The sequence below is a fragment of the Paramacrobiotus metropolitanus genome, unplaced genomic scaffold, assembly GCF_019649055.1.
Source record: "Paramacrobiotus metropolitanus isolate TYO unplaced genomic scaffold, Prichtersi_v1.0 Parri_scaffold0000007, whole genome shotgun sequence".
Lineage (NCBI taxonomy): Eukaryota > Metazoa > Tardigrada > Eutardigrada > Parachela > Macrobiotidae > Paramacrobiotus > Paramacrobiotus metropolitanus.
The window spans coordinates 1,492,277-1,518,673 of record NW_026570227.1 but is presented as its reverse complement, the minus strand read 5'-3'; the positions used below and the strand labels follow the sequence as shown (position 1 = coordinate 1,518,673).

The following is a 26,397-nucleotide window of genomic DNA, read 5'->3' as shown; positions in this document are numbered from 1 at the left end:
ACCGCGGGGCCTGAGCTGTTGCCGCTGTTCAAGGAGGCCATCCGGCGCATCAAAGACCAGAAGCAGCGCCCCGGCTTCGACCGCATGCTGGTGACGCTGAAGACCTACCACGATGTGCACGACGCCACGGAGGTGCGCCGGCAGCTGGACCTGGCCGTCAGCAGCGACCTGTTACTCACCGTTCACACCAAGGGCTTGCTGTGCTACATGGACCCCGACAGTCGGCGTGGTCTGCGCAGAACCAAAATGGACAGTGATCTGCGTGTTCAAGCAGCGGTGCAGGCCGCCGTTCGGGAGATCGGCGATCCGGAGGGGTCCTCGCTGGAGGACGTTGAACGTTACGTCCGCTTAACCTTTACGTAAGATAACCTTTGCCGGTATACCAAAAACAGCTGTACTTTGCGATTGTTTTATTCGGGTAGTTCTTTCGAAAATGGCTCGGTTTACATACTTCGCAGTTAATTACTTCGTAATTAGATGGCACTGCTCTTGCCAACAATGCCATTATACCATCTCATTACTTAGATGGCAATATGGCATTGCTTTAATGGGATACATTCGGTATATGTCGCCTCTAAATTCGGTTTGTTGTATGTGCAGCATTAGGATTTCTGACCTGCGGGAGAGGATGCAGCAGGCACTTAGTAAGCTGGTCCGTAAGGGCGTTCTTAACCAACCCTCACCGAATCGCTTCAGTTTCTGTACGGGCAGCTCGTTGCCGAATGACGCCCACCACCTAACCGCCCCCAGCGACACCCCGGTGACCACACCGCCGGCCCCGTCCACCTCCACGCCCACCCTCCTCCCCGTGCCTCCTAAGCGCAAACCCGGCCGTCCGAAACGCATCACCCCGCCACCTGCCAGCGCTCCACCCACCGGGGAAGCTCCGCCAGTCCCGGCCAAGTCCGGCGCGGCAGTAGCGCCGGTGGTGGTCCGCCGCGCCGGACGCCGTGACCAGGAGTATGTGTGCGGGGCGTGTCACGTGCACACCGCGCGCAAATCCGCTCTGCTGCAGCACGTCACGAGCCGGGAACATCGCGCGATCGTCAGCGGGAAGATGGTGCAATGCGACACGTGCCGCTTCCGCAGCCGGAACGTGGACAAGTTGGCGGAGCATCTGCAGCGGCATGGCTGCCACGCGGGGAAGTCCGTTCCCTCCAGCATGTTGTCCCGTAGCACATCCAACGATCTGCTGGTCGAATAAGCGCTATGGCGCCCGTTATGGTTGTTGGGTTTTGGCTTATTATTGGTGATGACAAAGATGGTCTTGCTTTTTTGCCTGCATGAGATGCGTTTCGGTTGATTTTCTTCCAGTCTGACGTTGCCGGCTGAAATTGTATCTAAACCGGCCATGAATGCCTCTGTAGTTCGGATGTATTGCAGCTGTTATAAGTGAAATAAGAGTTTGTTTTCCTCGGCAAGCAGGCAGCGTTTCCTTTAAGTTACCGTTAAGAACTGCCGAAACAGAGGACATGGGATACATTCAGGATACCCTATACCACTTGAACAATTTCTTTTCTATACAGTAGACGTGATAACCAAACAAACACTTTGTTGATTACCATCAGCTAGAACTGAACCGGTCGAAGCCAGTTTTTGACCCTGCTCTAAATGAACTGTTGCGGATGAAAATGTGGGTGAAAACTGAAAAGGATACCGATTATTACCTGGGCACAATGACAAGTACGAGTACAAGCACTCTGTACATACTGTACAGCTACGTCCATGTATTTTCGGATTCGTATTAATGTTGATACTAGCTGTTTTTTTGTTAATCTCGTGCACAAGCTTGTATAAAACCAGTGCCATTCATGATTCATCACATAATCTATTTATAGAAAGTTCTTTTCATGTGGAAAAGGCTACAAAGCTATCGGCTGTGAGACGCAGACTCAGGCGCTAACAGTCAGACTCAGAGCCGGATTTAGTGCGGCCTTGTGCAATGTGCGTTTGTGCGTCGAAATAAGCACTTACAGACTACAGATTTGCTATATCCGTATATCGTACAGGAAGCACGCTTCGATAGATGCCGTCGGATGAAAACGAGACACAATTTTTGTTTCCATCGTGTCAATTTTCGGGCTCGATTTGAAGATTTAGAATCTGATCGTGCAACCTCGCAGTGTCTGCGTTGACAGTTAGTTTTGGCAAGTGCGGCCGTAAGCAGCCTGTTAAAACTGATAGCTGCTTGTTTGACTAACGTGACTCCATGTTGATCTCACCGCCGTCTCTAGTTCTATAGGTTCGCAACTTTTATCTCTGCATCACATAGGACCTCATTGTTGTCCCAAAGGGATTCGTGGATCTGTTTCGGAATCGGAGAAAAGGTAAGTCACGTAAGTGCTTAAAGTAGCTGCGTATATGTGAGTTGTGACTACAACTTCCAGGGAAAAGCTTTTCAAATTAAACTGCAGTACGAGATTCGTAAGTACAGTACTACTTAGATTCGGGAACTTAGTCTTAAAGTTTTTGGGTTTTCAGACCCAAACCTGTGTTATAGCAGCTAAAGAAAACTATATGTGCGCGACATGCGCGATAATGGTGAACTTTACAAGAGAGTTTTTTCTCAGCTTGTGGTTAATGACTGCGTGCAAAGTTATGGATGTTCTGTACCTTAAAAGAACCAGAGGGTTCCCTCAACTTACCAAACGCTTTAAACTTCGAATCTGTTTGCTGGGTTGCACAAATCCAAATCGCGCTTTCGTTAACAACACTTTAACGAAGTGGTTTTTGCCTTTCTGGAATATATACTCTAACAGAAATTACTGAATTTAGCATCTGCGGTATTAGATTGGAAAACGAAATTTGATTGTTCATGTTGGACAACGTAGCAATGGCTGTTGGCAGTGCGCACTTTTGGCGACTCTCTATTTGATTTTGATTTATTTTCGAGTAGCCGAGCTCGTAAACCAGCACTCTCACATATCCTTATCTGTTGACGAGCATCCATTCCTAGGCTAGCCAAGTCACCGCAACTCGTTAAACACCAGTACGCTAAGGAGACGTGAACCTTGTTTTTTGGCTTGAACGTAGGTACGCACTGACAGGACAGACTCCTTGGCGAGAATGACGGAGTCGATGGACTGTCCGTTGCTGCCACTCTTCAAGGAGGCCATCCGGCGCCTGAAAGACCAGAGGGAGCGGCCGGGTGTGGACCGCATCGTGCAGACGCTCAAGACGCACCACCAGGTGCGCGACGCCGAGGCGGTGCGCCGTCAACTGGAGCTGGCCGTACGCAGCGGCCACCTCATCGCCGTCTACATCAACGGCCTGCAGTGCTACAAGGATCCCGACTGTCTGCGGGATCTGCGCCGCTTCAAGGTGGACAACCTGCAGCGTGTGCAGCAGGCGGTGAAGTTCGCCGTGCGGGCCATTGGCGATCCGCAGGGTTCGTCGTTGGAGGAGATCGAGAACTACGTCCGCGTGTCGTTTATGTAAGTGCAGGCTTACATCGTAATGTTAACAGAACAGCCAGCCAATGGACCGCTGGTGGATGTAACAGGGCAACAGGATAAGAGGAATAGAAAGTGTTCAGTGGTTCACCCTAAACCTGGGTTACGGTCAAATTTTTACGAGCATCGCAACATTGCTAACAGTGCTCTAACAACATGCTAACAACATTGTTCTCTAATTGCTAACAACATGCTAACAATGCTCTAAACCTGGGGTAGGATCAAATTTTTCGGGGCATTTTTTTAATTGCATCTGTGTCGTGGCACTATCCCTTACTAGAACGTTATTTTATTTCAACATTGTACAAGCAAATGCCCTTTAAAAACTTAGACTCAAATACCCGAAAGCTAGAACAAATGAAACGACTCCTCTCGCTCGTCTGAATCCCTTACTAATCCTCGATGTATGCTTAAAAGTTTTGCTGTTGTACTCGTATTTGTTAGAACTTTTTTCAGTAAGTTGTTCACATTAACATAGGCTAAAAGCAAAATTACGCAGTTCATCATTTCAACACATAATACACTTCTTAAGTGTATTATGTGTTGAAATGATGTAAGTAATGTGTCGCTTCTGATCTCTAACGTATTCTGTTTAATTCCTTCGGTCTCGTTAATTTCTTAGGTTTTCTCGTGTTTTTCAGTGGAATGTACAACAGCGAAAAAATTCTAACAAATACGAGTACAACAGCAAAACTTTCAAGCATACATCGAGGATTAGTAAGGGATTCAGACGAGCGAGAGGAGTCGTTTCATTTGTAAGCGATAAAATAGGAGATACCAAATACATATGGGATACGTTCAGGATACGGGTGGTTAACCACGAAAGCGGTTACGTTAAATTTTAATGCACAGCATTACCTTCATATTTTTGCATCGTCTCTTAGTTGCGCTTGTTATGTGTGTAGCGTGAGCACTCCCACTCTACGGGAGCAAATGAACGAGGCCCTTGGAGAGCTGCTTCGCAAGGGCACTCTCGACCAGCCTGCACCGGAGCGCTACCGGTTCTGCTCTGCTGGTAAGCTGCCGGATAATGCTGCTGCTAAGCAGCTGGCCACCTCCAGCGACACCACCGAAACCATTCCGCTTCCACCAGTCTTCGCTGTACCGTCCATACCCGCGCCCCGTCCGCGCGGCCTTCCCAAGCGGGTGATTCCCCTGCCGGACCCCGCCCCGCCGTCGCCGAGCACCGACTCACCGGCGCCGGTTAAGCGCAAACGCGGTTTCACGCCCACCATCAACCCGCCGGCACCGGCACTCGTGGAAGTCCCACCGGCGTCCCTCCTTGCGCCGCCCGTCAGCCCTCCACCACCCGCAGAGGTCCTGCCGGCGCTTCCCGTTCTCCCGGCCGCAGCTCCACCCATCCCGGAGGAGAAAGTATCGCCGGTGGGGATCCGCCGCTCCCCGCGTTATTTTAAGGAGTACCAGTGTGCGCCGTGCCGCTTCTACGTCACCGACCACTCCGCGTTGCTGCTGCACGTCGCCGGCCCGCAGCACCGCCGGAGCGTCGCCAGCAAGATGGTGCAGTGCAGCACCTGCCACTTCCGCACCCGCAGCGTGGACAAGATGACGGAGCATCTGCAGCGGCACGGCTGCCACGCGGGGAAATCCGTTCCCTCCTGTCTGCTGCGCTCCAGCGCATCCGGCGATCTGCTGGCTAAATAAGCATCCTGCAGATGTCAGGATCCGTTCGCGCCGCGGCGTCTCCGTGGCGGTTAATTGGTTCTTCGGTTTCTAAATTTTTTTTATTGACAGTGACTGTCTTATGTTCTTTTCCGGCCAAAATGATCAGATGCTTCTATGATAACTTATGTTCGTTCCAGTTCGACGTCGCCGGCTAATACAGTAGTCAAGCCGGAAATGAACGCTTTTGTAGTTTTGTGCATAGCAACTGTATAATTGAATTTTTCGCGTTTTTTGATACCCTCTTGGTCTCTCGAATAAAAAGGCGAAATGGTAGGGACTAGACGGGTGTAGCGTAGTGGGATAAACGGGTCCCTACTTCCTTACATTCTATTAGAACTAGGATACAGAATCCCGACTGCGGGCCACATTCTCTTTAACTCAAGACCGAAATCTAAGAAAGCCAGAGAATGACCTCATCCCATTAGCCGTCGCTGCGCTTAAATAGCCTAAACTGGTCTAAGCAGGGCGCAATCCGAAGGAAACCGAGAAACGGCTGAAAAAGGCGCCGATGGGGGAATCGGCTGGGGGATGGGGAACCCCGGCTACGTCGTTAGATCTGCGTATGCAGTACCACTGCACCACGGCGCAATACGTTGAAATCCTTTGAAAGATTTTGTCGCTGTACGTGAGCCGCTTCTCCGCTCACACTGGGTATTCTGTACTACCCGTACGTCTCATACAACTGCACTTGAACACACGTAAGCGGCACCGCCGCTACACGGGTACTAAATTAATTAAAAGAATCGAACCAAAATTATCTGGAAGCCTGGAAGAATTTCCTACAAGGTGATGTTTAGAACTTTAGACTGAACGCGCATTTATATGGAAAGTCATCTCATAGCCGTGCCCTTAGACAATTAATTATTCAGTGGGTGGGGTTTTCAATAAGATTTTGCTTTCACTCTTTTTCTTGGCCCCTTTGTGACGTGTCAAAATGTTGATTTTTTGCCAATGTTATTTGCTTTGATAATCTGCGGCAAGCGGTGAACTGTCGAAGATATTGTACCAACTAAATAACAATAAAGACTGAATCTGTACATACAGTATATGCACATATTGCGCTCTATTCGTTTGTTAGAAAATGAGGCGGAAGCGCCCATTTCACCGTAGAGTGAGGTTGGTGGCGGAATGATGAAACCAAATGGCGGGAGCCGCGCGATGCCCGTTTCTCTGGCCTCTTTGTCTTCTGACTGGCTGCCTGTGCATCTGTATTCGGATCGGTTGTCGGTCTGTCACGATAGGTAGCGTGGTGGACGCCCAACGGTTATGAATTCAGTATCTTTGACCGTTGGCATGAAGAACAGACCGTTATGCAAATTGCATAACACATGCTACTAATCGTTTAATAGTTTTCTGTTGCTGTTTTGTTGCTGTTATTGTTTGTTAGTCGTTTTAGTTGTTTTGTTGTTGTGGTGTTCCGACATAAACTTTTTTTAACGCGGCCGTCGGCCAACTAGTAAGGTTGTGCAGAACGCCTTCGTAGAATCTGATACTTAAATTAATAAAGTCGGTGATCTTATCGTCATATAAGGACGAGAACCCTGCTGCTTTCTCAACGGGACTTGTGCGTGCTTTGGTTCCAGAAATAGGAAAACTTTCTTCTCAAAGTGCAGGTGCGTAATCATGGCCGAATTGGCGGGAGTGGGATTGAGAATCCAGGAATAAAAAAAAGGAAGAGAATCCTTCGAGAACCTTGCTGTAAAAACTGTTAGACATTTCGTCAATTTATTTTTAAATTAAACTGGTTCCGTTTGCGCGTAAACAAGGTTCAGAGTGAAAATTCACATCGTATGCTAGGTTCTGCGAGAAGCCAGCGGGCGGCGAGCTCTGGAGAAATTTAGATTTTCCATTAAAAACAGTAGAAATAATTACAAATCTCTAAGAAAATTTAATTGCAAGAAGCGATACCGTTTCATTTTAACCCAGGAAAACCGGGTACTAGAAGGGATAGGACTACGGTTTTGAAAATTTGCATTCTGGGATAAAAAAATTCAATTAAGAGAAAAATATTTTTTTCAAAATTTTACCGACCATAGGTCAAGCGGGAGATGACCATGTCGAAATAACACGCATGGGAACCATGTTGGGCCGACATGTTATCTAATTACGTTTATAACAATAGTTACAAAAATCGCACAGGATACGACAATAGCTCAAACAACAGATCTCAACGAGTACTTAAAAACAAGAGCATTGTGATGGTCATCGAGATGACCAGTGGTCAAGAAAAAAATAAAAATTGCAGAAATACAGATCGCAGCCGGCACAGTCGTTTCATCACACACACAGTCAGTAGAAAATGAGAAAAAATGGCAAAAAATTTGGAAAGCCTTTTCCAGGGAAGACAAACAAGTTTCGTAGTTAACGTTTGTGGTATAACGGGAAGCAGGCCTTGTGCAAGCGGACATTGCACTTCTGCCACGCTGAACTACGCCGGCAGTATTTGCAGTGGCCTCGCTTGCATCTCTCCACAATGTGATTGATCCCGTCAAACCGAACAGTGCTGGTCACTGGTGTTGAAGGTCCAAGACGAGCCGGCTTTTGCAGTCCCGACAGAAGCAACCCTTCGACAACTTCCGATAAAAACTGGATCTGTGTCAGGTTTCCTCCTGCCTCTCTGTGGATACGCCACGCTGCTACAGTCATCAGAGAAATTGAGTTGGCAAAGAATGGCCACCACCACTTCTTCGTTCGAATCATCGGCCGGTAATCACTGATGAACCTGTCGAATAAATCCACACCGCCCATGTACTTGTTAGAGCTGCCGATCATTTTTGGCTGGTCAATATTGACGTGCTTTTTCAGTGATGCGTTCCATTGTCTTGCTTTTCCTAGTGGCGCGACAGTCTCGCAGTTTGAAGCCAAACAAACTGGGGTATTGTCGTGCCACTTGACGGTGACCACATCCAGTGTAGAAAACGTTGCGTGATGGCCACGCACGGTCTTTTTAAATCCTTTGTTATCCGGAAATGGGCATCACAGCAGACGATTTTCGCGTACGGTGCCGGTAGCCTTGAAATTCAGTTGTCGTAATTCATCAAGCAAGTTGTACGAAGTGAAGAAGTTATCGAAGTACAGTGTACGGAATTCAGGATGGTCAACTTTCTCGATCAAAGACAGAACCACTCTTGAGCCAAGAGGCTTCAGGTTAGGTGTACCTTCCTTTCCGGTGTATGCCATAAAGAAGAATGGATAGCCACTTGCTCCGCAAATCACCCACAGCTTATATCCGAACCGGCACGGCTTTCCCCGCATGAACATCTTGCATGAGTGGTGTCCGAAGTATGGGATCATTTGTTCGTCCACGCTGAGTTTCGATTCAAACCATTCAAACTGCAGTAACTTCTTCTTCAAAATCGCCAAGAACGGGTTGACCTTTGCCAGCTTATCCCCTTGCAACAAGTTATTGTTGTCAGCCAGATGCAAGAATTTCTTGATTTCCTACAATGAGAGTGTAGTGACTAATATTGAATCATATACTCAATTTTTAATTTTTAGAAAGTTTCCCCCTTGGGGGAAAACGCCACCACTGCCAAAATACTAAGTGTTTCGCAAAATTTTCTTTTGATTTAAATTCCTCCTATTTTTAGCAACAAATTGTTTGCTGGACCGGAAGTACGAATTCTGGCTCGTTACGGAGATATTTAGGAAAACCCCCTGGGGGAAAAGTCAATTTTTTCAACTGGACATACCTCAAAGCGGGTTCGGGATATCTTTGTCGAAACGCAGGGGAATTCAAACAATGCTGACCGCATCCAATAATGTCGCTGTGATGGCAACTTCACAATGCCGCTGTAAATCAGGGTTCCCACAAAAATGCGTAGCTCTTCCGGCGACAAGGTAAAGTTGGCGTTCTTCTATGCAGCGTAGCGTTCAGACTCTCTAATGATTCATTCCGAAACTTCTCCATCAAAATACATGTTGAACAGCTCCAGAGGTGTAGCTGAAATAAGCTCAGGATGTGCATTCGCCAGTTTGACGGGAACGTTGTTGGGATCATTGTACATTGGCAGAAAGTTCGTCTCCCCGTTCGCCCATGGTACTTCGGGCCGGCCACGGCCCGCACCTGTTAAATCTTATCTGAAATATCGCCAAACTGTCGTGAAAATTTACTGGTGACGTACCTTTTCGCTTCTTAGACGGCTGTTCGGTGCCACATGGCTGGTCGTCGGTATCGCTGTCGTAGCAGACTTCAAGCTCTCCCGAAACATCGGTTGGAAGCTGCGGGCTCAGGTCGTTGTCATGGATGTCCTCTTCGTCGGAGCAACTAGCAACATCCGGTGGCAGGCAAACAGTGTCAACTTCGCCATGTGGTATAGTTGCCAAATCTTCCAAGATGTCTTGGGCTTCACGCAACGTTCTTGCTCGTGTTTGAGGCATTTTAAAATATTTCTTCCAACCGTTTTAGAAAAATGTTCGTGCGAAATGAAAAATGAATACCGCGCAAATAAGTAGGCGATTTAGCCAAAAAACAAAGAAACGATGCGCGCCAGCAAAAATTTTTAGCGGTGGTATCGCATAAGGGACTATGAGACAATGAAATTACCAGTGGAAAAGTTTGCGCTCCCAGCCGTCCACCACTGATCTGGTGCTCTAAGTATGCACTATGCACAATCTCATTTTCATAATTATTCATGTGCTCATCGTGATGCCACATATTCCAGAAGCTTTATGATATTATTGCCATCTCACTCGCAAATATCAATTTCTGTCGTAATGGAGCCTGTCAGTGAATTATTTGTTAAAAATGGATTGGTTTTGCCAAAATGGCTTGAGTCAGCTGTTCAGAAACAGCTGGACCTTGGTCACGGTGGGAAGAAAGCCCGCAGCGAGATATATCGTGCGATTTACTGGAAGCTCAAGGTGTGGAGAAGCTGCTGTTTTTTTATCAATATTTTATTACGATTTGGATATCTTACAAATCCGTAGTCCAATTTTATAATTTTTCTACGAATGCAGAATGCCAACAAATTGGGATATTTGTACATTCAGACTGTTGTATATCCGATTGAATTGGTGGTCGCCATTGGGAAGGTATTCCCCGACAACAACGAGCACAAAGACGTGAGTTCGCAGTTTTATGCTTCCCGTGTAGGTTTCTTGAATTATCAAACGTTTTTTCCTAAAATTAAGACCATTGCAGTACGGGGAAGCCAATATCTCGTTGGAGGATATCGCCAAAGTTCGATAGCTAATTAACTTAGCGCTTCTCATTTTTTCCCTGTTTGTCTGAGAGCTCAATGCCCATCCATGTCAAACTCGACACGAAAAGTTTCGATGACCACCGAAGGCCACTGGCTATTGCTTTTTCCTTTACTTCCATTTTTTTAAGTTTAACTCTATAGGAATTACGCGTGATATGTTTTACGGAATTATCTGAAGACTCTGAAAGTGTGTAGACCATGAAGACCTCCACGGACTCCGTCAGCTCTGGTTTGACCAACTTTAGGCTCTCTCTGTGTGTCACTGCGCTGTTGTCTGGGATTGTGGTATTTTTTTAACTGTCATGTAACATCTGCTTTATGTAATAAAACCAATGAAAGTGACTTAATCGCGTTCAAAAAAGCTACAGAATTTAAGTCCTCCACCATGTCGGCCTAACACGCTTCGTGTGGAACGGGTTAAATATTTAATGAAAAAATAAATTTTCGTATGAAGCCGACGCTAAAAATTCCATCAGATAATAGTAAACTAACAACTTAACAAATTAAATAGTAAATTAACAAATTTCCGATGAAGCACGTTTTGCAACATGATCACAATTTATTTATAAAATTGAATAAAGATTATGCCGTTATTTCTGTCGGATATTTTAAATGCATTTGATAGATGCGGGTAGGAAAAGGCCAGCCCGTACCGGTACCGCCCTCTCCGGGTGGCGGCCGCTTGGCCCCCACGGAGCCGCCGCAACCAGAGGACTGTTCGCTGCTGCCGCTGTTCAAGGATGCCATCCGGCGCATCAAAGAGCAGAAGCAGCGCCCCGGCTTCGACCGCATGCTGCAGACGCTGAAGACGCACCACGAGGTGCACGACGCCACGGAGGTGCGCCGGCAGCTGGACCTGGTCGTCAGCAGCGGCCTTTTACTCACCGTCCACACGCAGGGCCTGCTGTGTTACAAGGACCCCGACAGTCTGCGGGACCTGCGCACTTACGACCTCGACACCAACAGCACCAGGGACAAGGACTCCATCTGGGGCCGTGTGAAGCGGGCGGTGAAGGCCGCTGTGCGGGAGATGGGCCATCCACAGGGCTCGTCGCAGGAGGAGATTGAGCATTACGTCCGTTTGTCCTTTACGTAAGTGGCACGGGCGCTGTGACGGTATTAAAAGGGCAAAGGTTTACTCACTTCGGAAGAGAGAAAACAAAATAATATTTATAAAAAATATATGTTTATTTAGTATTGACGAAGTGGTGCTGTTGTAGTTACGTTTTGGAGACTAACGATTCTTTTTATTAATAATCAGCGCACATTTCTGGTAAGGAAAGGAATCACGCAGTACTATTCAAAGCAGCAAAACTTCATTTAAACTTTTTTTTTTGACTTTATAGTTTATGTTCTTATCGCGACATAACAGTCGTAATTCATATCACTACGGCCAACAATACACAATTAAGAATTAAAAAAACAACCGAAATCAGTATTATCCATCAGTTTATTCTTGCCCGGTAAAGTTCCTAAAACGGCAGCCGCATTGCCTTTAATAATTGCGAGGCTAATACGCTGCTTTAAAAAAGCCGTGGATCTGCATTCCCCGGACCTCTCCTTCGTTTTCCGTCCAAGAAAACTGACCATTTCTCTGGCTCCTTCGCCGAGCACTCCCAGGGTTTCCACGGCAAAAGGATAAAACCAGTATTCTTCGCCCAGCTGCCGATAGTTGTATCGCTTCCGACATTCTGCTTGGTGTGCCGCTGCGCCCGCTGCTTTTGCTGACCGTTTAACGTACGACTGTGCTAGCGTGTCCGCAAAAGTGGCGTCCCATACAAGCTGCTTTCCGTCTCGCACTGGCACCAATGTCAATCCGTCTGGACGCTTCCCGTTGTCCCTGAATATTCCTTTCGGTTCCAACTCGCAAGGTATACCCGCTGCTACACATCCCCTTTCCAGTATACTGTTCAGTTCCAAATGCTGGCTCCATCTACCTTTGCTATACAGGCAGGACAATCCGTGGTGGCCATCTGAAGTTACCTGGAAGCCACAACCCGCGCATTCATGCGGTGCCACTACTGGCAAACCAAATCGTAATCCCACGGCAATTCTTACATGTTCGTCATTCACCATCGTTCCCAAGCTTGCAGCCGGTAACGCGTGCAACCATGCCGCTGATTCTTTCTCGGACCCCGCTAATAGTGCTGCCATCTCTTGCGGCTTACCATTGGCCATCGCTGATAGACGCAGCTGTGAGTATGCTCGCTCCACGACTGGCCAATCCCAACTCTTTTGAAATTTCCTTAAATTTTCAGACGGCATTTCGCACTGATACTGCTGTACCTACTTGTCCATCGCCTGCTCCAGACCAGATAACCGATCGACCGGAAGCATTTCCAGGCACACTGGCAGAACCGAGGACGCCGAAGCGATGAACGCCGACAAAGCTAGCTCCTCTGCTCGCCGTATTCCCAGACCGCCCCGGCCGACCGGCATGGTCATTTGTGTCCAATTCTTGTCTTCAATGTGGGCATTAGCGATTGATGTGACAGCAACACGCATTAAGCTGTCGAATTCACGAAGGACTTCAGGGTGATCGTGACACTGGCTGCTGCGTAGGGTATGCATTAACTTCGGCACGCTGAGACAGTTTCTGAGGAGATACTGTGATTGTTGAGATGGCAGCAGTTTCAGCCTTTCCACCAGTCTCTCGATTTCGAGAATTTTGCCTCTCAAAAAGGAGGGCACTGCGATCACGTTAACTGGTGCTCCTAATAACGTAAGTGTTTCGCTGTTGAGAATCTCGAATTCCGGCCACTCCCAAACCAAGCGATGCTTAGCGGCCGCTTGCTCTTCCTCGCTTCCACCGAACAAAAATATGCTTCACATTTGCCATAATTTAGTACGAGGCCTATCTTCTTCCCTTCTTCTTCAATTGTTCGAATGTCTGCCATTACTTCTTCAATCAGCCCCGCCAGGGTTACATCATCCAGGAAACCGGCTTTAAATTGGCTTTGTAGTCTCCTCAGCAATGGAAAAGTTCCCAGGCAGTAGGTTAACGGCCCCCCAGGATCGCCTTGCTGCACACCACTTTCCAATGCTATGACGGTGTCTTGACAGGCCAGATGGGATACAGGTGCATACGCCTGATCGAAATGGGGGTAGTACACAGGGATAACGGACTGAACTGCTTCCAAAACTGCGCTTCTGCTGATCATGTTGAAAGCGTTTTTAAAGTCCAGTTTGACCATTACTCGTGTGCCTCCGTGATCTGTTTCCAAGTACGTTCGAGCAGCGTGTACGATAGCTTCAGCGCCTCCTTTCGTTCCGTATCCCAGTTGAACAGGGCGGAAAAGTGCGCCCAGTTGTTCCTGACACCTTGCACTGACAATCTTCGACGCTATCCTGCGTAGTACTTCACCGACTGCAATAGGCCGGATCCCTCCAGTAGGTTTTTTTAAAGGAATTAAATTTGCTCCAAATAAAAAGGGAAGAACTTCAGCAGGAACTTTGCCATTGAGAACAATATCCATTAGGCCTGTCATGGCCAGACAAAGCTCACTTTCTACGTCATCTCGGCGGTTCAGCATGTCTTTCAAGTGTTGGGGTTTCATTCCCGAGAAACCTCCGGCAGATCCGGCGGGGATGCTGAATGCAGCGTCCAGTAACTCAGCTGGAGAGACACGCGGTACTGCTAAAGGCTCTGCAGCACGAGGTGGAAAATTTTCATCAGGCGACCGTTTGGGATGTTTATCTCTAGGAGCAGCTATGGTTTCATCATTCATTTCCGCTATTGTTTCTTCCGATGAAAGGAATTTAACAATGTCCTTGGTCCGCCCATTTTGAAACATCTGAGCCACTCGTTTACGAAGATGTTAACAGCGTCGCCGCGAAACAAGTCCAATAAAACAGAAATCGACACGTTGCAGAACGGTAAGTCCCATGTTTTTTGGAGCTTTCGGAAGCCAACTTCTGGAACTTCTGCTTGACGGGCTTTGGTTTTCCATAACTCCACCGCTTCCGAGGCGTCCAGTGCCGGAAAGTGAGGAAGCATTGACAATAACAAATCAGAAGCAGAGTGAATCGAAGCCAAGTAGGCTGGAAGTGCTAATTCCTCCGCACGACGTATGCCAATACCTCCTCGGCTGACCGAGACCTACCTATCTACTATCTGCTTATATAGTGGTGCGCTATTAGGTGCAAAATTTGAAGAAAATCGGTTTATAATAAGACTTTCTATACTCGTGTACCTCAACGCATTCAAACATTTTGGAATTTTATTCCGCCCGTAACTCCTCAACCAATTTTAGTCAAGCGAATACAGATCACTTGCTTACAGAATGTCATAAAACACTGAAAAAAGCGCTTCCGTTAGTTCCGTATTTTCGAGTGCGCAAAAGTTAAAGTTCTCGTCTATGTACTCGGGTTTAGGGCTGTGTATCCGGGTCACTTCCCTTATTCCATTTAAGTTTAATGGTTTAACGTCCGCACACATTCAGGGAAAAATCCCAATTCGGGCAGCAGACACTCACAACAACAACAATTCTCCAGAATACACAGTATTTCAGATCAAGCTTTAAACAATAATACAGCAGCTTTTTAAACAAGGATACATCAGCGTATTTAAACACCACAACTCAGTATACCCACTCCCTCACAAACACATTTGTCGGCCAAATCTCAGGTTCCAAAATTTTTTTCGCCATGTCTTTAAACGTACCAATGCGGGCAAACGTGGAAGATCGTCTATCTCCACGAGCAGGAACGTACACACTCACAAATCTTGTAGGAATCCCTACATCTTCCAGCTGTTTGGCAATGAACGCATTATAGTCCTTAACACTGTCAAACTTCGAATCCTCGACCCGTGGTATACCTCTCACACAAAAGTCCGCATGGGGCTGGTGCTTGGCTTGTAGTGTTTCTGTCAGTTCTCTCGAGGGTCCCTCACTCGTTCCAGTACGCGTGCCACGCACAACCTTCGGTGCCTTCTTGATAACTGAAGCGTAAGACTGTGATTTCATCGCCAGTGTAGGATGGTTCGTGGATGTGGTAGGGTTCTTCGATTGTGACTGGGCAAGCTGTCCTTTTCATTAACTGTTATGTTTATTTTTCCGGGTTTATCCCTTTTATGAATAATTGCTACTAGTCAGCGTCACTCCATGTTTCCCCATGTTGTAGATATTTAAGACACCTACATGTAGCGCTCCGCCACTTGAGAGCCACTCCTTAGTCCTTACGTATTCGACTATTCGTATATATACAGAGCTCATTTTTATTCGGCAACAGCCTGTACTCTATCACAAGAAGCCTGCGCAAATTTAAACTGAATAAAACGATTCAATTTTAAACATTGAAAAACATACAGATTACTATACAGAGTACTTTAACATCAACACTATTCATAGAAGCAAATAATAAAATATCGGGTTTTAGCCACTTTATTAAAACTCAGCTAAGAATAAATAACAAACAAGCACGAATTTAAATAACGACCTAACAGGCCGGAAATAACAGGACATCAAGAAATCGACCTCATATCAGACAGCCACTCACTATCAGTGCCTCTGGGCATCAGGTGCATGAGAAAGGCAAAAACATGGACTATAATCATCCGACCATAGGAGCGTGCACAGAAGGCCAAAGGACAAATAATTATATAAGTACAGTAATGCGGTAATGTAACGTCACGCACTCGTATATGAGCAGCCCATTTCGTATCATATAATTGTGATTCAGCTGGGAATTGTTCGCAGCGTGGGAATCACCACACTGCGAGAGCAGATTGGCAGGGCCCTGGCGTACCTGGTTTGTACCGGCAAACTGACCCAGACCTCTGCACAGCGCTATCGACACTGCTCATTGCCAAAAGTCAAATCGTCGAATCAGTGGAATGATTCCTCCGAGAGTCTGGCCACACTCAGCCCAACAACTGCGCCGCCACTATCGCATCCCGCCCCACCGACCAACGCCCCACTCAGCGTCGTCTTGACCGCACCGATCAAGCGCAAAGGCAGCCGTCCCAAGAAGATCAGCCGTCCCCGCGCTGCTGCAGCACGTCGCCAGCCAGGAGCATCGCAGAAAGGTCACCGGGAGGATGGTGCAGTGCGATACGTGCCGCTTCCGCGCCAAGGACGTGGGGAAGATGGCGGAGCACCCGTAGCGTCACGACTGCGATGATGGCCAATCTGTTCCCTCCTGCTTGCTGTCTCGCAGTGCATCCGACCATCTGGTGGCTAAGTAGCGATGCTGTGAGGGACTTTCCGTAGGTGATGGTTGGTTCTTGGGTTCTTTTATTTGGTGGTGACAGTGGCCTTCTCGGCCTTTTTCTCTTGAGAACTGAATGGACGAATTTAACCTGGGTTTCTTTAGTGGCATGCAGTCCGGCTGCGCCGGCTAGCTCTGTATTCTGCATTAAAGCGGCTGAATGTGTCGCAGCGGTTCGCCACGGTTCGGTTTGTGGCTGTCGATCTGCCTATTCTATTTCTAAACCTGATTTGAGTTTGGTTCTTCTTTCGTTAGCACGGGACGTTCTTATTAAATGAGGCCTAACAAATCGAGTTTTTCATTCAGCGTTTCGAAGCACCTTTTTGTCTACACCGGCAATAAGTGCTTATATATTTTATAAGGAATGTTATAGGCACTTGAAGGTTTCATTCTTTTCAAGTTTTCTACATTTTTACGTTCTCCAGCAGTGCACAGATCACGCGGGTTGTGGCGCATATGATCCCGTTCAGCATATGAACGAATTCGACCTATAATGCACCAAGCCGACATTAATCATTTATCGTGCAAATTTGTAAGAAACAAGATTGAATGTAACTTGTAAATAGCGAACCATGTCGCGCTGTTTCTTGGTCGGTCCGTAACGGATGCCTAACCGGCGCGGGTGGTAGTCGGTGCAGTTGGAGCAGGACATCAGCTCGCGGAAAGCGCAGCTCCCGGGATACCAGGCCTCCAAGTCGGATTTCTTCGGTGGCGGCATTATTCAGCACTCCTAAAAAGCAGCAAGTCTTGTGCACAAAACGAATTATTATTTTCTTATAATATGCAGGGTAGTCGCTTGACGTTCGCTAGTTCGACGCTTACCGCATTCCGGACATTTTCACAATATGGATTCGCGCACCGGACACCAGAGATATGGTATTCTCTGTGTTGTTCCACATTAGAAAACTTGATAATTTTCTGATAATCTCGTATGCGAGATTGTATAGAACACTAATCATCACGTGATTAATTTTTGTGAAGTTTGTGCATGCAATATGAATATAAAGATATTGACATGCTATACGGAAGTCGCACCGACTACCGTACTCGATGACCAACCACACACAGTCGGTACAGTGGGATACGCTCTGGACTCTGATGAGTGGTCGTACACAAACAAACTACTTCCGCGGATGTGCCTAACGAAAGCTACCGAAACACAAATACCCAGGAACTTCCCAAATTTTTAATCAACAGAACAGAACACACTTTTACCAGAAGGTCACACCAACTTTCTAGTGAAAGCTAACTTCACAGTCTTCAGACTCATCTCGAACACACTGAAACATGCAACGAGAATCGCTAATGGAATTAGTGATCAAATGCGTTAGATAAGAACAGCAAAATGAGCAAATCATACGTAACAGAACAGATAACACGTACGTCACCGCACGTACGTACGTGATACACGCTTTCTACGCATAGCGTGTTAATATTCTAGTACAGATTACAAGACTGACAGGGCCAGCGAACCAGAAGAAACCGACAAAAACCAATTTTATATCAGGGAAAGCCCGTAGATCGAGAACTTGCCCGGATAATATTCATTTCTTTTAAAACAACTAACGGCGGAATGGGCAGAGGTTTCAGGAAGATTTTCGTTTCTTTCTTATGTTGGCCTCTTTGTGATGTGCAGGCAGGCGAGGCTGCCTGCCCTTCTTTCCGGCGCGAAATTGTTGACGTTTTGTAAATGTTAATAATACTGTAGCCGCTAGATGTCAGATGAAATGGCACCTCAGAGTCTGGTGTACGGAAAAGCCATCTTGCTATAAGCCTACCAAAGGACAATGAGCGCGGCATAAGGAAATGAACAGTACCACCAAAAATTGTTGTGAAAGCGCTGGTTTTCCTTGCCAACTGGAACCGACTGGCTTATCAAGTAAGGACGGAAAAATGCCCGACGGGATGACGCTGGTACCTGTTCGCCAAGGAAAACCGCTGGCGTGGGATGTTGTAACCAGGTGGTGTACAGTCGCGACTCTCATGTCGCCGACAGCTCGAGGAAACCCGGAAGCGTGGCCCAGCTAGCAGAAAGTTCCAAACGCCGAACATATTCGTATCAGATGGCGCTGGTTAAGCGCGCATCGTCCATCGACGGAGGAGCAAAACGAACCCGGATGTAGGCTTTAATGCCGAAATCTGAACACACACCGCGCTTGCGCGCGCAAGCCAAAAACCAACTGGTCTCTGTAGGCAGCGCAGCTGCCTTATAGAGCCATCAAAACGCATGCAAATGCCCAGACAGGAAAAAACCCAAAACCAACCAATGAGAGAAGGGCTGAATCATAAGCCCGCCCTGACATTCGTTTTTGGAAAATGGATACCTTTTTCATCCCTTAGTGATTGAGACGCTGGGAGTGTTTGGCCCCGCTCTAAGTTAACTGCTGCATTTTATGAGCCGTAAAAGCCGAGACCTAACTGGAGAAGCGCGTTCTGCTTGTCTTAAGCAGCGTTTTAGTCCGGCCGTTGTGGAAGGAAATGCTACGGCTGTCTTGAGCCCGTTACCTTTTATCCCCAGAGAAGACAGGGGTTTTGGTTGTTTTTTCAATGTTTAAATTTTAACGATCAAGTAGTGTACCGGCGTTTGCAATCATTAGTCTCAGTCAATCCTCAACTCTCTGCACGGGCTGGCAACCCCGTGGAGAAGGGGAGTGTTTAAAGCAGCGAATTAGAAGACGTCTCTCAACTCACGTTGAAAACGAAGATTGAGTGCGTTTTCGAAGTTTTCGCGCATTGCGCGGTTAGAGTTCTTCGTTTGCGGAGTATTTAACATAGGTTTAAAAGAATCATCAGTTGGTCTGCCAACATTTCATTTGATAAATTTTAAGACCGTATTGCGTACAAATTTGCGCGAAAGGATGAGAACAACATAAAAAATAACTTTTGAAAAGTCACTTTTTTGGATAGCTGAGATAAGCTGGAAATGGATGAAAAATAAATTTGTACTTGCCAAATGACGTCAGAAGTAAAAATAAAAGTTTGTTTGATCACTTTGGTCGGGGTGCGTCCACGGTGAAGCTACACCAGCTAGTTAGCTGGTCTACGCCGTAGATCGTATTGTAGTTGCAACTCCGTGGAGCACAGCGACTAATCACGGCGCAAGGCGGGGCCAGTGAGCTCCACGGAGTTGCAAACCCGTGCAGAGAGTTGAGAATTGACTGAGACTATTGTTATCTTGGTGGCTATTGCCAATTAAAGGATCAAACGATCAATTAATCAATAAAAGGCTGAATATATCAGTACAGTACAGCGCATATTTGCGCACTATTTGTATGCTACGAGACGAGTAGCAAACGAAGCGAAAGCGGCCATTTTGCCGTAAGGTAAGGCTGATGCCGGAATCAAAGTAAGCGGCGCTAGTCGCGCGATGCCTGTTACTCCGGCCTCCTGTCTTCTGACCGGCTGCACGTGCATCTGCATGGTTATCAGTCTGTCTAGCGGACGCCCAACGGCTACGAATTCAGACTGGTCGGATTTGGTTTGGCCGTTGGCACGCCGTTATGAAAATTGCACAATGCGTGTTATTAATCGTTTACATGTTTTTAATTGTCGTTTTGTTGTTCCTATTGTTGTTGTTGTTAATCGTTTAGTGGTGTTGTGTTGTTTTCTGACTTGATTTTTCATTTTTTTAATGCGGCCGTCGGCCAACAAATAAGGTTGTGCGAAGCGCCTCGTCAGTCAGAATCTGGTAATTAGGTCTGTGATCCCATCGATCGAGAATCTCGTTGCTGTCTGAACGGGACTTGTGCGCGCATTGGTCCCAGCAACTGGAGAAATTTCTTCTCAAAGCGCAGGTGCGTTATCATGGCCGAATTGGCGGGAGCGAGATTAGGAATCCAGGAATAAAAAAAACGGTAAAGAGATTTATTAGAGAACCTTGCTGTAAAAACTGTTAAACATTTCAATTTATTTGTAATTAAACTGGTCCCATTAGCGCCTACGCAAGGCTCGGAGTCAAAATACACAGCGTAAGCTAGGTTCTGCGCGAAGCCAACGGGCAGCGACCGATGGAGAAAATTTAAAATTCCTTTTAAAAAAAGTAGAAATAATTCCAAATCTCTGGAGAAACTTAACTGCCAGAAGCGATGCTGTCTCATGTTAAAAGTTATTGGAAAAAATAATTTTCGTATGAAGCCGACGTTAGAAATTTTATAAAATAAAAGTAAATTTCCGTTGAAGCACTTTTTGCAACATGATTATGATCTATTAGTAAAATCACATAAAGGTTTAAATGTGTAATTGCATGCCATTACTTCGGTCGGATGTTTTTAAACTCATTTGATAGATGCGCGTGGGAAAAGAACAGCCCGTACCGCCCTCTCCGGGTGCCGGCCGCTTGGTCCCCACGGAGCCGCCGCAACCGCAACTAGACCTTGACAAAGGTAAAGGTAAAGTTGTAAAAGGCAAAGTGAAACGGCAAAGGGGCGGCAAAGGTAAAGTAGGCCGACCCCCGCAACCAGAGGACTGTTCGCTGCTGCCGCTGTTCAAAGATGCCATCCGGCGCATCAAAACCCTTAAGCAGCGACCGGATATCGACCGTATGCTGCAGACACTTCGAACACACTACGCGGTGCACGGTGCACAAGCTGACAAGGAGGTACGCCGGCAGCTGGACCTGGCCGTCAGCAGTGGCCACCTGCTCATCGTCTACACCAACGGCCTGCAGTGCTACAAAGACCCCGACAGTTTGCGGGACCTGCGCACTTACGACCTCGACACCAACGGCACCCGTGGCAACAAGCAGTCAAAGAGCTCCATTTGGGGCCGAGTGATGCGGGCGGTGAAGGTCGCCGTGCGGGAGATGGGCCATCCGCGGGGATCGTCACTGGAGGAAATTGAGCACTACGTCCGTTTGTCATTTACGTAAGTAGCAGGAGCGCTGTGACGGTGTTGAAGGGTGAAGTTATACATAATTAACTCTGCGTGAATGAATTACCGTACTTTGCACAAATGTTGTCTCCACTGGTTAGCGCATTGCTGTGCATGCAAACCGAGCCGTTTTCGCGAATAAAGCAGTCGCAAACTACGGCTGCGTTTTCTTATGGTTTGGAGTATAAATATTCCAAACAGCAATCAAATTAATTTTATTTATTCGTATTTCAGAAATTTCAAAAAAACTTTAAAAGCCTGACTGCTATTTAAAGCGATTCACAAAGCAATCCGTTTTAATCTATCTGTACACCTTATTTTTTAAGCAAAAAAATGCGAAAAATTATGTAACAAGCCAAAACTGAGGCGCGCTGCTAAGCCACCTGAAAAAGCAAAGCTGCGTGCGCTCCGGAGCCTCGGGTCTGCCAATGAACCAATCGGTGCATTTTCCTAGCATGCTGGTTGTGGGAAGTGACCCATACATAGCACAAGATGCGTGTACGTACTTTCACGCGAATTTTCGTTTTCTCGCACTCCCAAAAATTTTTTTTTTGTTTTTATGCTATTCTGTGCCACATGATTTGTACACACGGACATTAAGACCATTCGTGCGCGGCACATCTGGCTGGGAAGTTATGAGCGAAATGAAATTCCAGAACGTTGATCTTTGGAAGTTGTACCAAAAGTCTGATTATCAACCGATCTGCTTAAAATTTTGGATGTAAACACACATTAGAACGAAGATCGTTCTTACACCGAACCCAAGATTGCAGCACTTTTTTGAAAATTTAAATGAATTTCAAATAAAATGCAATTTATAATTTGAAAAAAATTAAAGGAATGTAGTTCCGTGTTTGAACGATTTTTTCACTGGTGCGCATCTACATGTACGTGGAAGATTTGAAGAAAGTCGATTTATAATGAGTCTTTTGGTACATCCCAAAAGTTTAAACGTTTTAAAAATTTATTTCGCCCATAACTTCCCAAGGGGATGCTAAGCTCACAAATGGATTTTGCGGATTACAAAGTATAATCGACCAGGACGCCATATTGGCTTTATCTTTAGCTTGATCAGCACAATATTTTCTGGTTTCGCTTTGGGGTTTCTTAAGTTATAGTGCTTGCCTAAAACTGTAAAGTCTTTAATACCACTTCTCGCTAGCGCGCTGCATGACTGACTGATCTTACAGTCATAACAAAACAACAACAACAATCCGTTGCCATGGCGTATACCACAGTCGTCCCCCAGTTAATGAGTAGACGAATTAACTATTTTCCGTCAGAGAAAAGACTTTACAGTGGTATTAAAGACTTTACAGTGGCGTGAAGATTCGAGTGAATAGTGTAATACTAACTAATCATGCCTACTACCGACTCGACCACATCCACAGTGTCCGCGGCTGCTGCCCTCCCTTTCCAGAACGTCCAACATGGGATCACCAAGTTTGACCCTGATATCATGGACTGGACCAGCTGGAAGGTCAGGTATAAGAACTATATCAAGCTGATGGACGTTCCCAGCGTCAAACATCGCGAGTTACTCATAGACTCGCTGGAGACGAAGGCTTTTCAGATCCTGATCTCTATGTGTCGCCCGCAAGAGCCACAAGAACTGACGCAGGACGATCTCCTGGCAAAGCTCGACGTGGCGTACACCCGTTATACATACAAAATAACGGAGTGGGCAAACTTCTGGGTGTCCCGCCAGAAATCGGGCCAGTCACTGGTGGAATTTGCGAACGCTTTGCGGGACCGCATAATCACGTGCAACTTCCCGGCGACCATCCTGGACGACCTGCTCAGTTCCGTGTTTGTTGCGGGGGTAGAAAGTGACACTACCCGCCGTCACCTGATGTCTCAGGAACTGGACTCGTTTGACAAGACGCTGAACACAGCACGGAAGTTTGAGACGGGCCAACAGGAAGCAAAGCGCAACAATAACCTGGTGCATGAGTACGTGAAGCAGACCACGACCGCCAGGCCGTTTCAGCAAGGCCGAAAACCGTTCCGGAAGGACGACCGCCGACCGAAAAACAGTAAACCGGAGCCACGGAATGGCGGATGTGCCGGTTGTGGTGGAGGCCACGTTCGCGCAGAATGCCCACATCTGAGCACCGTTTGTCGAAAGTGCGGCAAGAAAGGTCACCTGGCAAAGGTGTGCCGCTCGGCCGGGGATACCAAGCCAGTCAATCAGCAGCGACGCACCAACTACGTGGAGGAATCCTACGACGTACTGCACACGTCCACAGGACAGAATTCCGAGTCGTTCTTGGTGCCGCTATCGATCGACGGACACAGCGCCACGTTGGAGTTCGACACTGGTTCACCGGTGACCATTGTCAGCGCGGATACGTGGGCTGCCATCGGATCACCACCGCTGGAGTCTACACCCGTAACCGTGCGCAGCTTCACTGGCCATAGCATTCCGTTGCGGGGATCGACGCTGGTGGAAGTGCGGTGCGCGGACGGACCCGCGAGAAGACTGCGTGCACTGGTTTCCGACCGAGGCTGCAACATTTTGGGCAGGGACTGGATCCACAACCTCGGCATGCACCAGATGTCTCTGGAAACACTCCGAATGCTGCAGGTCAACGCTGTCACCGTGCCGGCGGCATCACCGGAAGTGGCGGTTATACTGCAGCGACACGCGAATGTATTTCGCGACGAACTCGGTTGCTGCAAGGACTTCGAGGCGCACTTGTACCTTAAACCGGACACTCGACCGCGTTTCTGCAAAGCCCGGACAGTCCCGTTCGCCCTGCGCGAGGCCGTCGAGAAGGAGCTGGAGCGACTGCAGTTCCTTGGCGTCATCAGTCCTGTCGATCACGCCGTATGGGCGGCTCCTATCGTGTCCGTGCTGAAAAAGGTCACCGGCGATGTGCGCACCTGCGCTGACCTGAGCACAGGTCTCAATGATGCATTGGACCTGCACCGTTATCCGCTGCCGCATCCAGACGAGCTCTTCGCTGCACTGAACGGCGGCACGCGTTTCTCGAAAATCGACCTCAAGGACGCGTACATGCAGATTCCACTGGATGAAGAGAGCCGTCGCCTTGTGGTAATCAATACGCACAAGGGGCTTTTCCAGTACAATCGCCTGCCCTTTGGTGTCGCGTCAGCGCCGTCCATCTTCCAACAAAAGATGGAAATAGTCCTTCAAGGTTGTTCCGGTTACGCGGTCTTCCTCGACGACATCATTGTGAAGGGGAAAAACGAAACGGAACACAACCGCAACCTGGACGGTGTACTAGAACGGCTGGATGCGAACGGGTTTACTGTCAAGATGTCAAAGTGTCAGTTCAATGTCGAATCAGTCGAATACCTGGGCTTCATCATTGACAAAGATGGCCGTCATATCGCATCTAGCAAAACGGAAGCGATCATCAAGATGCCTGCACCGCAGAATATCGGCCAGATCCGCTCATTTCTGGGCATGATGAACCACTACGCACGGTTCATACCGAATCTGTCGGACCGATGCGGTATCTTCTACGATCTGCTGAAGAAGGAACGCGAGTGGAATTGGGACGCACAGTGCCAGCAGCGGTTTGAAGAGCTGAAGGAAGCGCTGTCAAACGCCACGTACCTGACGCATTTCGATCCCAGCCTTCCGCTCATCCTGGCCGCAGATGCTTCGCCGACCGGAGTGGGCGCGGTACTGACACACCGCTATCCGGATGACACCGAGCGGCCGATCGCCCATGTGTCCAAGACGCTGACATCTGCCGAGCAAAACTACGGGCAAATCGAGAAGGAAGCCCTGGCTCTCGTGTACGGCGTTAGCAAGTTCCAGCAGTACCTGGCCGGGCGGGAATTCACGCTTCTAACCGATCACAAACCACTTGTGACGATATTCGGCAGCAAGCGTGGCATTCCAGCAGTAACCGCCAACCGACTCCAGCGATGGGCCATAATACTCATGGGATATCAATTCACCATTGAGTACCGGAAAACCGAAGAGTTTGGCCAAGCTGACGGCCTGAGCAGGCTGCCATTGCATTCTGCCGACCTATTCGACACGAAAGATATGGGCATCGGCGGTACCGTATACGCACTGCAAATAGAGACGCTTAACCGTCTACCTGTCACCGCCGAATCGGTTGCTGCAGCTACTGCCAAGGACAAGGTGCTGGCGGAAGTGGCACGGTTTGTGCAGATCGGATGGCCCAACCGGGTGGACGAGCAACATCTGCCATACCACAGGCGCAGGCTGGAGATGAGCGTCGTGAACGGCTGCATCCTGGTCGGATTACGCACCGTCATTCCACCGCCACTGCGCAGCCAGCTGCTGCAGTACCTGCACGAGACGCATGCTGGAATCGTGCGAATGAAGGCGGAAGCACGGGGACACATGTGGTGGCCAAACATCGACAGCGATATCGAAGAGCTGGCTTCGAACTGTCGCATGTGCTCGATGAACGCGAAGAACACCGCCAAAGTGCCACTGCAGCAGTGGACGGCCAGTGAACATCCGTGGAAACGCCTCCACATCGACTTCGCTGGCCCAGTGAAAGGGGAAATGTACTTCCTGGTGGTGGACGCCCATTCAAAGTGGTTTGAAGTGATCCACATGCGCAGCACCACGGTGGAGCAGGTCATCGATGCGCTATCAAACCTTTTCTGTCGATACGGACTGTGTGAAGAAATCGTATCCGACAACGGGCCACAGTTTACCGCCGACAAGTTCAAGGAGTTCTGCCAGATCAACGGCATACGACATACTACCACCGCTCCGTACCATCCACAGTCAAACGGGCAAGCGGAAAGGTACGTTGACACGTTTAAACGAGCCCTGAAGAAAGCGGCCGACAGCGGTGGTGACGAGCGGAATGCGATTCGGCTATTCCTCTACCGATATCGCACAACTCCACATGCGACACTGGCATCGCTCCCGGAGAACTTTTCCTTAAAAGGAAGATGCGCACCGTGCTGGATCTGCTAAATCCATCGTATTCCAACAAAACAGAAAGGTCACGGCA

At 47.9% G+C, this 26,397-nt stretch overlaps 3 protein-coding genes across 4 annotated transcripts; 2 read left to right on the top strand and 1 right to left on the bottom strand.

Moving 5' to 3' along the window:
• The first annotated feature begins 2,037 nt into the window (after positions 1-2,037).
• On the top strand, positions 2,038-5,239 carry LOC129582491 (uncharacterized). 2 transcript variants are annotated; one of them, XM_055474003.1, is made up of 3 exons: positions 2,038-2,327; positions 3,034-3,434; positions 4,358-5,239. In XM_055474003.1, the coding sequence occupies exons 2-3, from the start codon at positions 3,067-3,069 to the stop codon at positions 5,112-5,114; spliced, it is 1,125 nt and encodes a 374-aa protein (XP_055329978.1). In that variant the 5' UTR covers positions 2,038-2,327; positions 3,034-3,066; the 3' UTR covers positions 5,115-5,239. The 2 variants fall into 2 exon arrangements, with proteins under 2 accessions (XP_055329978.1, XP_055329977.1); XM_055474002.1 differs by having other exon boundaries at positions 2,038-2,336.
• Positions 5,240-11,740: 6,501 nt separating this feature from the next.
• On the bottom strand, positions 11,741-12,541 carry LOC129582492 (uncharacterized). The gene is made up of 2 exons (XM_055474005.1): positions 12,398-12,541; positions 11,741-12,322 (listed from the first exon to the last, which is right to left on the bottom strand). Exons 1-2 carry the CDS (start codon positions 12,515-12,517, stop codon positions 11,747-11,749), a joined length of 696 nt encoding a protein of 231 aa, XP_055329980.1. The 5' UTR covers positions 12,518-12,541; the 3' UTR covers positions 11,741-11,746.
• A 10,237-nt stretch (positions 12,542-22,778) lies between these two features.
• On the top strand, positions 22,779-26,360 carry LOC129582436 (uncharacterized protein K02A2.6-like). Its single transcript, XM_055473949.1, has one exon. The coding sequence runs from the start codon at positions 22,779-22,781 to the stop codon at positions 26,358-26,360; it is 3,582 nt and encodes a 1,193-aa protein (XP_055329924.1).
• The last annotated feature ends 37 nt before the right edge of the window (positions 26,361-26,397 follow it).

Excerpts from the sequence above, each read along its gene's own strand:
- LOC129582436 (XM_055473949.1), top strand. The coding sequence starts at position 22,779 with ATGCCTACTACCGACTCGACCACATCCACAGTGTCCGCGGCTGCTGCC.
- LOC129582491 (XM_055474003.1), top strand. The coding sequence starts at position 3,067 with ATGACGGAGTCGATGGACTGTCCGTTGCTGCCACTCTTCAAGGAGGCC. Across the intron at positions 3,435-4,357 it reads TACGTCCGCGTGTCGTTTAT|CGTGAGCACTCCCACTCTAC; the intron begins GTAAGTGCAGGC and ends TTATGTGTGTAG.
- LOC129582492 (XM_055474005.1), bottom strand. The coding sequence starts at position 12,517 with ATGGCCAATGGTAAGCCGCAAGAGATGGCAGCACTATTAGCGGGGTCC. Across the intron at positions 12,323-12,397 it reads CGATGGTGAATGACGAACAT|GTAACTTCAGATGGCCACCA; the intron begins GTAAGAATTGCC and ends TGTGGCTTCCAG.